The 12761-nt window shown below is 30.0% G+C and overlaps 1 protein-coding gene and 1 long non-coding RNA gene across 4 annotated transcripts; both read left to right on the top strand.

Annotated features, from left to right (window-relative positions):
* Nucleotides 1-3096: 3096 nt before the first annotated feature.
* On the top strand, nt 3097-4937 carry LOC107861144. Of its 3 annotated transcripts, none has more exons than XR_007052278.1 (3): nt 3097-3315; nt 4056-4329; nt 4452-4937. It is a non-coding gene; the product is annotated as an uncharacterized LOC107861144 (long non-coding RNA). The 3 variants fall into 3 exon arrangements; XR_001671750.2 differs by having other exon boundaries at nt 3099-3315; nt 4430-4937; XR_007052276.1 differs by having other exon boundaries at nt 3100-3315; nt 4551-4937.
* Nucleotides 4938-8069: 3132 nt separating this feature from the next.
* On the top strand, nt 8070-9552 carry LOC107858054 (probable purine permease 10). Its single transcript, XM_016702790.2, is given in 3 exon segments — nt 8070-8106; nt 8382-9294; nt 9296-9552. Coding segments are annotated over 3 exon segments (1077 nt in total). The 3' UTR covers nt 9423-9552.
* The last annotated feature ends 3209 nt before the right edge of the window (nt 9553-12761 follow it).

Below are 12761 nucleotides of genomic sequence, written 5' to 3'. Positions count from 1 at the left end.
GTCCGTGATGAAGGCCCGTGGCATCGGATAGCATGGGAGCTAGTATAAAATTAGTGTAGGGTAAAATAGGATTTACATTTTCGCATTCTTTTTCTATTTTGGACTGTATAATTGGACTGAACATTTTTTTTTGGGATTTGTTTGCTTGATTGATCGTTTTATTTATGTTTGGTGTGGTTTATACATTCATAGTGTTCAAATTAGCTGATATACTCCACCAAGCAACCGTGGTCGAACCACGGGATCGAGGGGTGCCTAACACCTTCCCCTCGGTCAACAGAATTCCTTAGCCGAAATCTCTGTTCGCCGATCAATTTTATAGAGTCAAAATCGTTTTGAAAAAAGATATCCATGGGTGACTTGGCATACCTGATTTATGTCAAGTGGCGACTCTGAATTTAAATGTAAATAATTCTTTTCGAAACAAAATTTTTATTTTTTGTCACTTTAATAATGAAAACCCTTTCGAACTATAAAATCAAATCTTTCGGAGTTGTGAAAAAGGGGGTGTGAAAGTTGATACTTTTGATAGTTATGTAACTTTTTTGTGAGCACTGTTTGACCTGTTGTTGTTTTATTATTGATTTATTGAATATTTATTACGTGACGATGCATGTCTATTTGTTGTTTGATTTATGATGTGTACATGCTATTAAATTGAGTTGGCCTATGATACCTACTAGTACATAGTGGTTTGTACTGATACTACCTTGTACTCTTCTTTTGTTGAGTGCAGAAAGTGTTCTAGAGGCTCAGACATGACCTCACCTCTAGAGTTTGATAACAGATCTTGATCCAAGGATGAGCATTCTGTCTCCAGGCTGCCATGGGTCATCTTATTTGTTCTTGTCCATCTTTCGGGCAATGAAACATTCTTTATTTAATTTATTTTTGGATATATCTTTAGACATGATCTTTGTTAGTAGTTCTTGTACGATGACTTTCGGGTCTTGAGAATTTTAGTAAGTAGTTTGTTTGACTTCCGTAATAATAATGATTAGTCCTGGATTATTGTTATTTTGTTGATTCATAATAATATCATTTTAATATTGGTTAAGTGATTGAGTAATGGTTCGGTTTAGATGGTTCTCCCACAGGAAGATTAGTGTGGGTGCCACTCTCGGCCTTTTGGGTCGTGACAATTATTGATACACCAATTTCTATACATTTTAAATACCATAAAATTATTGATACACCAATTTCTATATATTTTAGATACCATAAAATTTCTATACATTTTAAATAACATAAAATTATTGATACACCAATTTCTATATATTTAAGACACCAAAAAACTATTATTATTGATACACCAATTTCTAGATAGTTCAAACACCATAAAATTATTGATACATCTATATCTAACTATTTCAGACACCATAAAATTATTGATAAACTAATCTCTAGATACCATAAAATTATTGATACACCAATATCTAACTATTTCAGACACCATAAAAATGTTGATACACCAATTTTCATACAATACAGACATCATAAAACTGTTAATACATCAATTTTTATATAATTCATACACCACAAAATTATTGATACACCAATTTTTATACAATTCATACACCATAAAATCATTGGTATCCTTCCCCGTTAATGTCACCGAAAATTTTCAAAACTCATCGAAACTACTAGAAGATTCAATCTAGTCGACCTCTTCCTTTTCATCACCATAGAAATAGAAGAACATCTAATAGCAACAAACATTGAAAAAAATCCAAAACCTCCACCGAAAATCATATTCGCCGCCGCCACCATACAGGCTTCCTCCATTATATCCACCACCATACCCACTATCACCACCATTCCTTCATAAACTTGAGCAAAACTTGAATTTTTTCAATGAATGTGGAATATGTCAGAAATGGTGGATTGAAGGTAGTGATATTGCCGGAATCTTGAAAAGTCAGCGACCGACGACTAGTGTCTATAGCCGGAAAATCCTTTGATGTGAATAGTGAAAAAGATAAAGATTGATATTTACTCCCCAAAAAAATTTCATACATAGCCGACCAAAGCATTATTCACTAATTTGGAGGCAAAAGGACAATCCAATTATGTGAAATTTCTATACTTTATATGTGTATAAGATCAATATTTCTATCACATCATAAGAAATTTGAGATGATTGATGAGAACAAACACGAAAATAAATTGAAAATCAAATATTTTTTTTCCTTAATTTCCGAATAACAAGCAATTTTAAAAATCAAAAAAACTGTTTTTAGTGGATGATAGATTTTGTAAATAAAACTATTTTTTGCATAAAAAATAATATCGATAGATTTTGTAATATTGATGCTTAAATTGTATGTTTATGAGATTTTTCCATCCTAAAAATCGATGAAAATTAGAAAGGAACATTAAGTAAAAATTCATAGAAAGTAAAATTCTTGGACATATTTTTCTTTATTTCTAAACTAAAAAGGAAATGCTAACAAGAGGTATAGTCTAGTGATATTCATAGACATCTTTTATTTGATAAGTGTGAGTTCGATTCTCACTATTTCTGTTTCCTTTCCTTCCTAGAGCTCCCTATGTAATGCTTTTTCCTTTTTTACTACTATTAAGATTGCATTAGAGTTCATATATGAAATGAATACCGAATCAGGTTATTGTTGCTGATAGAATACCAAGTTAGTCTCTCCATCCTAATTTATATTTATATGGCGTCGTTTGAACTTAAGATTTAAATAATTTTTTCATATGCCTTTAAACATTTAAAATGATCTATTATTGTGCTTCTTATGTAGTTTTCATATATATATATATATATATATATATATATTTCAAAAAACTTAAATATCCATGTTCAATTGAACGAACAAAATTTAAAATTTTAATTCTTCAAATTCGAATGAAATATTGCGGCCAAGTCAATTAGTGTTATTTCACCCATTGCTTTATCATAGATGTTGTAATAAGAGTCGTCAGATAACGAAGAGCGAACATATTGAGACAATCATGAAAATGACTACACATCCACTTGTTTAATTTTTTATTTTTTTTAGTTAATTGGTAATGCAATTTCTTTAATTATTTTTACACATAACCTAATAAATCAAAAACCATATGAATAGGATTATGGATATTTTTTTTACTTCAGTTAAACTCATTTTTACTATATAGAAAGTTGAGTGTGAAACGATCAAGGACAAAATAGTCATTTTATTTCATGGTAAATGAGTTCCAAAACAATCTACCTTTTCAATCATCACTATCACTCATCTTCACTCTTCAATATTCATGGATGGCTTCTCATCTGGGTTAATGTTGTAGCTGATAGATTATCGTTGAATCTCGGTACGATTTACGACCGTCATGTTTTTCTTCTTCCTTTTGCTTATTTATCTATCTTAACTGTTTATTTATCAAATCCTCCATTTTCTTTGTCAAGGTTTCATTCTCAAAAGATAATCCGAAAAAAAGAAAAAAAAAATGATCTTACATCTGCGACTTCCATGAACCCTAAAAGTACATTCATTAAAATATCTTTCTAAAGGAACAAGATCTTTTACTATTGTTTTCTTGAAGCTTTTTAATCAACTTTTCTGTTATCAATCAGTTTGCTATTTTTGACATTAAGTAGGAAGAGCTTAGTGCTATTGATTCTTATTAATTTGCTCAAAAACATAATCTTGAATATTAGAGCATTTTTACTTCAGTGGAAAGACCCAAAATTAGATGCATTCACAGTAATACTTTGAATCTGTCATTTATTTCTAGAGGAAAAGAGTAAACATAAATCTTGCAACATCTAATGAAGGTATTTCCATATGTGGAAGGCACAAGTGTTGTGCTTGTTTCAAGTAGTATAGGAAGAACTAGTAGGAACATCTTCTCCAACATATGAATAACTATTATCATTAAGTTCATGACCCTAAAAGTGTCGTCTCTAATAAACATTGCTAATTGCTTGAATCACAGAGGGAGCACATTGCTCTTCAGTTGTTTTGCTTAGAGTATTAAAATTAATGTTCTTTAGGTGTAAATGTTTTCACTCTCTTGTCCTCCCTAACTTTTCTTCTCACTTTAACATTTAGGTCTATTCTCCTAAGTGAATCTATGTCGCTCGTACTTGAATGTGGATCTAGAGGTTGAATTCTTCATGATCTAAATTTTAACATTCAGGGGTACAGATATGGGAGCAAGGATTCAACTAAAAATAATTCAAATATCTAAAAATATGGTTTATGTTTAAATTATTAGACATGTGAAAAACGAAGAAGGTGTTATGAGGAAAATATATTGAACAAGAGGAGAATCCTAGAAGCTGATACAAGGAAAGCGACTGACATAGAAATTTCTATATACAAGGTACTCCAATTTCTTCAATTTTATCTTTGCTTTATTTTGATTACAAAAATTACTGTATCTGTCCTGATTTACTGCATTGATTTTGGTACAACTACTCAAGATCAATTGACCATATTCGGTAGGGATCTTATACTCACACTCATGTCATGTCTACACGGATGTGGCATCGAAAGTGAAGAGTCCAAGCAACTTAGAATTGAATTGTTCAAGCATTTTTGCAGAAAGAGGCTGCATTTTTTGTCTGAAGATCTGTATGGTGTGGACTCTCTCAAAGATCATAAGGAAATTTATCATCTAACCACTCCTCGACCTACTGTGAGTGGATGAATTTTCTTTCTGAATGAATTCACAGGAATCAGTTACTTGCTTATTCGAAATCTAATTGAATGTAATGAAATTTTTATATAAAAGGATAGAGCATTTAGAGCATGTCAAAGTAAAATCATGATTATTTTGATAAGAATGAAAATTCTCAAAGTTGAGGCTCTTGAAGGGTAATCATTAATATGTAGCTATGTAAATAATTATTATCGTTCTTCTGTTGTACTCAGATATATGCATAATGTAGTATGCTATATTGGTATAGTAACAAGTTTTCTTTTTCTTTCTATTTCAGTTTTCTCCATGTGAATTTTATTGGTGTGCTACTTTGTATCCTTTTTATTTTGGAGGGAACACATCATATTAGTTCTGTACATAAAATAGAGGAGCATTTTGTTTAAACAATTCTCTCCAATATCATTCAATGGTTTATTCAATGCATGAAAAATAATTATTTAAAATTTTATTTTTTATTTTCATTCTTTGAGGTGGACATATGAATAATAGCTTTCATGTACTTATCTAGTAGCAAAAAAAAGACAGATTTGAAAACGTAGCATAAGAAATTGTTTGTAGGTTGTTTGGTTGCTGCCTTACCAATTAGGAAATGAATTATTTATGTATAGAAATTAGCAAAAATAAATATCATATTTGATAGAATTTCAGTTGTTATGTATAAAATTCAACATATTAAGTACAATATTTGGTAATCAGAAGTTAAATTATGTGTTTAATTTATTTTATACAGGCTAAAACATGAAATAAATGTTGTTTGATAATTAATCCTTATGTATCTAATTTGTTAAGGAATCTTTACATGAATAGTCGGATAAATTTACAATTTACTTTTGTAACTGATATATATTGATTATACACTAATTATAGCTTTTCTAGGTTGATCATAAGTTCTTCATTGGTAGGTGTCTTGGGTTCGAACCTGGTTGAAGCAATTTTTAATTTTTTTTTTTAGTAAGTATCCACAATCCTTTAATCTTGGGTCTGCCACTGAAGGTAGAGAGAACATAATCAATATGAAATGTCATTTGTGAAAATTATTTTTTTTACTTCTACAAGAAAAGTATGATTTCCCCCCTATTTCTAAAGAGCTAATTTTCACACACACACAAAAATTATTTCCTAAATATTTTGACCCAACAGAAGATATATCAATCAAAAGCTTCCCTCGCATGGATTATATATCAATCGAGACAATCGATACAAAGAGCGGGATTGAACGTAATCTCTTGAATACAAAATTATTACTTTGTTTAATTATACAAATTTTGCTAAGCATAACTCCTAACTAAATAGGAAAAATAACATAAATATACACCTTAATTTATCATATATACACAAATCTTCACCCTGATAAGGTAATTACAAAAATCTCAATTAATTATGTTTCTCCCCTGAATATATCAGAAAGCTAATTATGTATCTCAACAGATTTAAAATCGAAAAAAGTGTATTGGGGACTAATTATGTATCTCTACAAAAAAAATGTATCTCTCGACAGATTCAAAATCGAAAAAATATAGCGGGAGCTAATTATGTATCTTTACAAAGAAAAAAATATATCTTCATTGGATGTATCGAAAGCTAATTATATATCTCGACAGATCCAAAATCAAAATTAAGTAATTATGCAAAATATCAAAAAAATTTTGTAATTAGACTTCAAACGAATTTATATTGTTTGCCCAACTAAATAATCAAAAGAGTAACATTTGGGCATACCAAATGCTTCACTGTTCAAACAAAGTGCCATAATAATATGATAAGGTAGAGTTATAGCCTTCTAAAAAAACAGTTCAAGGTATATTTCAAGAAATTTAATTTTTCAGTCTAACGTATCCGTTTATCTTAATTTCTGATTTCATGCATACTCATCTATTTAAGGCATGTTTTCGATAAATTAAAATTATGTCCGGTCATGTCTATCTCTACCTCTGCTCATATGCATCCTCATTAGGATATTTGCGCTCTTTGCAACATAATTTAATTCATGAAAAATAAACTTCAATTACAAATAAAAAATGAAGAAATAATAATTTTTATTGATAAACGATGTGGGTACAAATCTATTCTTCCATTAATTTCTTTCTCTTGATTTTCTCTGTAATTCGAGGGCCGTCGGTAGCGTATTTCTCTAATGTAGGCATATTTGGATTTGATTTGAATTTTTTCATAATTTGAGAGCAGTTAGTGACGTATTTCTCGAACCTAGGAATATTTGGATTTGATCTCCATGAAAGGAGGATTTGTGTATCTTCTTAATGTATTTGATTATCAAGAAGAGAAGATTTTGATCCCTTTGTGATATTCCATGAATTTATGAAATTATGTAGAGATATTCGAAATTTTTGAATATCTCATGAATTTGTGGTATAGTAGGATCTTAATCTTTTTATGAATATTTGATAAATTTATTAGGATTTTAAAGATGCCTCTAAATTCAACTTGTGAAATTACGTTAAATATGTCAATAGAGAAGGACGTTGTATGTTTATAGCACACCAATATCTCAGCTGGATGTGAAAGACACATTAAGTGATTTGACAGACTTTGATTGTTCTGTCAAAATTTGGCCAGCCCAAAATAATTACTCCTAGTACTAAATGTTCTCTTTCCTATTTCTTACTATGGGTCCCTGTTACTATATCTAATCAGTGCACAAAACTTGCTAATTGCAAATAAGGCCACTGGCTATTTCAATCAAAGAACCCCTTATTTTTGCACCATCTTTTAGCTTCAAAAACACAAATTAAATCTTCTAAAATTATTATAATAAATCTTCTCTTAGTGCAAGACTGCAATCACAAGTACAAGGTAAGCTTCTTTTCTATTTATCCATTCTCTATGATTGTATATGTACATATATCTAGTACCTTATAACTTGCTGCAGATAGGTTAGAGAAAAAAAAGATTTTTGATGGCTGTTCAAAGAGCAAAAGTATGGACTTACCAAAAAAAAAAGTGCAAAATATCACACGTTTAGCTCATATTTCTTTATAATAGTTCACTTTCGTTTGTTCTTATGATTAACTCAAGTAGTATAGATTTCTAAAGTTGATTTGAATTTATTTCAGCAAATCATGCTCAACCAAAGACATATACAATATTTGCAAGTTGCAGTCAAATATATTTATAGATATTTCGTAGTAGATTTCTTATTATTTGGGTCCCAAGATAAGTGTCACTTGAGTAAATCATGTCCATTAAGAAATCAGTAAATATAATTAGTAGTTAACTATCAAGCTACCCCTTTTAATAAATGTTCAAATAATTAAGAAGATCGAATTTAAGGGTACAACTGTGAAAAAAAAAAAAACATACAAATTTTTATCTTAATTCTTAAGATTACACTATTTTGGAACAATTTTTCTTGTATCACGTATTTTGGGACGAAAGGAGTATAAATGGTTAGGACAAAAACAATTGAATTCATGTGCACCGGTACCGTGTCCCGCTTCTCGACCACCCCTGCACACACAATTGAGTTATTTTAATGAGATAAAATAATATTTGCAACTTCACTGTTATATATAATAAACTTATAACGGGGTAAAGTTCAATGTGGCAAATCAAATTTTGAAATTTTACTATAGTATCATGATATTGATAGACAATGTTTAATAGTTATAACATACATGAAAGTAACCACATGCACAAAACACTAAAAATTGATACTTATTTTCCTGGTCATTCATTATGAGAATTTATTGCAGCAGGTGACCAAGCTAAAGGGGAAGAAATCACCTCTGAGAATGGAACTGAGTTGGTACAATACAAATGGTGGATCCAAATGGTCATTTATTCAATATTTGTTCTATGTAGCCAAACTATAGGTACACTCTTAGGCAGATTATATTTTGAAAAAGGTGGAAAAAGCAAATTGTTAGCCACATTAGTACAAACTATAGGCTTCCCAATTCTCATCCCTTTCCTTTTAATCACATCAACTAAAAATAATAGTAATAAAAGTATTGAAATTAAAAAACCACCATTCCTAATTGTTGCTTCACTTTACACTTTGCTGGGTTTATTCATAGCTGGAGATTGTATGTTTTATACAATTGGTCTACAATATCTCCCTGTCACTACTTATTCACTTATTTGTGCTAGTCAATTAGGATTCAATGCCCTTTTTTCATACTTCCTAAATAATCAAAAATTCACCCCTTACATAGTCAACTCATTAGTAATTCTCACTGTATCCTCTTCTCTCCTCGTCCTCCATAACGATGATTCTGGAGAACATTCAAATAAAACATCTAGACGAAAATATATGTTTGGATTTTTGTCCACCATAGCTGCATCTGCTGGCGGCGCATTGATGCTCTGTATTACACAACTCGCGCTTTAGAAAATCTTTAAGAGGGAGAGTTTTCGTTTAATTATAGAAATGTCAGTTTACCAGTCGATAACTGCAACTATGGCAATATTAATAGGGCTTTTCGCTAGTGGAGAGTGGAAAAAATTGTACAAAGAAATGAACGAGTATAAATTAGGGAAAATTTTATATGTTTTAAATTTAATTGGGACAGCTATTTCTTGGCAGTTTTTTACAGTTGGTTCAATAGGGCTAATTTTCAAAGTATCTTCATTATTTTCAAATGTGATTAGTATTTTAGGTTTGCCTGTGGCATGACAAGTTGACTGGTATCAAAGTAATGTCAATGTTATTGGCTATTTGGGGTTTTGTATCATATATGTATCAGCATTACCTTGATGATTTGAAGGACAAAGCTACAAAAAAAGGGGTCAACTAGTGGAGCGCTCTGAAGTTTCTCTCATTGAAGGAAGTTAAATTTGTAAATTATTATATATATGTAGTGTGACATTAATGTATCATAACTTTTCCACATCCCATGTTATATATATTATTGTGCACTTTTTTATTTTGGATGAATATGTTTTATCCCATTTGCTTGCAGTCTCTCAGTTTCAATGTATATATAGATAGATAGTATCACCTTTTTAATTGATTTGATTGAGTTTTGAATCATTTTTCGTGAACACTCTTACTTGTAAGGAATTAATAGGGTGAATTGACACCACAATTTATTTCGAGACATAAGATAATGGCCCTAGGCTATTGATATTAGATATGGTGTTAGATTTTTTTAAAAAAATCGACGATATTCATTGTGATTTGATATTTAACATAAAAAGGAACTACGTTGATATATACATACATACACTTTAAGTAATACTCTTAACTTTGCAATAATTTTCCTTATTGATATTCTTTTTGTAATAATGACATGTATACATTGCATGAGATGTAGTGTTTATAATGTACATGACTACTCTATAGGAATTATATTTTTCTTGTATTTACGTTCTTTATTTCCAGGGGTTTGAGCTTAGACTATCTTAGTATAGGTTTGTACAAATTCTTATCCAAAATGAATGTGAAGTTTGATTTACCTGGACATGGAGAAAACTCTGTTGGAAGCACTATCCCCCGAATGAGGTCCTATCCAGCATAAATTTGAATTAGTCGAGCTCCAATACAAATATCGAACACCGAATGAGAAACAAAAAAACGTTTGATTTACTCGGCCAAATTAGTTTACACAACATTGAAAATCCAGCTCATAAGGTAGAAAATAAGTGGTTGTCTAATATTTTTGGACCCTACTTACTTTTTGAAAAGAAAATGTCAAACTACTACTGTCATAATTAACATGAAGTTCAAGAACAAAAAGAGAAGACCCAAAATATAAGTCTATGATAATTTTCTCATATATTTTTTTTGTTTCCCAAGATATCCCTACAGCCGCCAGCCGTGAGACTAGTCCTTTGTTCTTACTGTCAGCGCACTAAGCGGTAGAGAACTGGCCACAGAGTTTTTTCCATTTACCAGAGGTAGGGATCAAACCCCCAACCTCTTGCTTAAGGGGTGAGGTGTTGAACCACCTCACCAACCCTTGTAGTTTATATATATATTAGTCAAGTGTAGGTGTTTTGCACGTGTGTATGAAGATAATAATAAGTGTATATAAAAGAATAAATTTCTATTATTTCTACCGACCAATATACTTGTTCCACCTTTAAAAATTCTGCTTTTATGAATTGAATCCATTTAACGTCACATAAGGCTAATTTCTTGATAAAGAAAAGTTTATCCTTCAAAAAATCTCCTATTTCTCTCTTTTTTTACTACTTACATCAAGACATGTAAAATCACATTTCATTTCATGCATCTTCTCATTCAAGACAAATAATTATAAATTATAATGTAAAGATATGGATAAAAAATTAAAAAAATATGACATATTGAAATATTAATTATTTAATATTATACTTTGAAAGAAAAAATATACTTTAGAATCTTAATGACGATACTAAAACGTAAAATGAGCAATTCAAATTATCCTTGATGGAAGAATAAAATTGATTTTAAATTTGATTTACTAACACATGAAATCTCTAATTGCCATTATGTTTTATCTTTTAGCCAACTAAATGACTTTGTTTAATACTTGTTTGACACTATGATTTGTTTGCTATTATAAGAAATTATAATTTTCACTTTATTTTTATCTCAATAGTTTTTTTTAATGTAAGTATGATTTTGATAAAAGAGTATTAACATGAATTACGCGTTAATAAGAACTAGAACTAATATGAATAAAAAATAAAATTTATAATAGAAAAAACATACCTTAAATTCACTTGTAATCGATACGAAGTTTTGTCTGCATGTTTTACATAAATCTTTCTTCATCTGCACAAACATATTAAAGAATTAATCAATAACGATTTATTTACGAATTTAAATACAAATAATAAAAGATTATGAAAAAATCATCTTAGAAGTTAAAGAATCTTCAATTTTGTTAAGCCTAATTTAAAGCAACAATAAAAAAAGACGAACGTACGAACGTATTTTGAAGGTAAATTTAAATAAACAAACAAAAAAGACATCAAATATAGAAACTTAAAACCCCAGACGAACTTATTTGCAATAAAAAGAAAACGTTGAAAAAGGTAAAAAAAAAATTAATGTGATTCTTTACATATATTATTTTAAGACTGGTAAATTATTTTCATATATATATATTAGGATTCATAAATATTTTAGAATTCATATATTTTATGTAGTTTAGGATGCTTAATCTTTCCATATATTTATTTTATCAGGATTTTTCTATATATTGAAGTAAATGGGTGAAAAGATGATTTTATCTATTGCAGAGTGTTTTAATGAAGGGCGAAAAGTTCGAATTACTTCTCTCTCTCTATATATATATGAGAGAGAGAGAGAGAGAGAGAGAGAGAGAGAGAGAGAGAGAAATTGGAGTTAGCGGTGAAGCTATGAAAATGGAGGTGGTGGTGGGGTGGGAAATTGTGGGTGGGTATATATATATATATATGTGTGTGTGTGTATTATATTGAGAAATAATATGCTAGTTAATTTTTTTTAAGATAATATGATTTTACTTACTCGAAAGAAATATTTTATTGTAAAACTACTACAAATAATACTTTATTATTATCCGTGTATCGTACGGGTACGTATACTAATGATATATCTATTAATTTTATGCATAAATAATTTGTCTCCTAACTAATTACTAAATATCATATTACTTAAATAAGATTTAATGTCTGCATAACTCATTTCCAAATCAACTAGCAAACGATTCTTAAATATATAACGACAACGACTACAAACAAATTTTTTTCCTTTATGGGGGAAGAGACTATGGGTGTCAAACGGGCCGGGTCGGGCCAACCCGAAATCGGCCCTTCCATTTTAACCGGGTTGAGGGCCGGTTAAGGGCCGATTTTGACGCTAGCCGGGACGGGCCAGGCCAAATAGTAAAAAAATTAAAACCCACCCTAACCCGGCCCACTTAACCCAACCCGGTCAAACCCACCAAAATCCGATCAAACCCGGTTATCCGTGCATTCAATTACTTTTGTAGAAAAAATACCTACAAAATTAGAAATTGAAAAGCTAATAAAAACTATAATAGAAAGATTGAAAGAATTAGAAGTAAAAACTACCCAATTAATATCTAAACTTATAGAACAAGTAGAAAATATAACAACAGAAATCAAAGATTTGCAAGAAATAACAAAAAGATTAGAAGAAA

Source organism: Capsicum annuum, chromosome 2 (assembly GCF_002878395.1).
Source record: "Capsicum annuum cultivar UCD-10X-F1 chromosome 2, UCD10Xv1.1, whole genome shotgun sequence".
NCBI lineage: Eukaryota > Viridiplantae > Streptophyta > Magnoliopsida > Solanales > Solanaceae > Capsicum > Capsicum annuum.
Note: the sequence above shows the minus strand (reverse complement) of the source record. Positions and strands in the feature narration are given on the sequence as shown.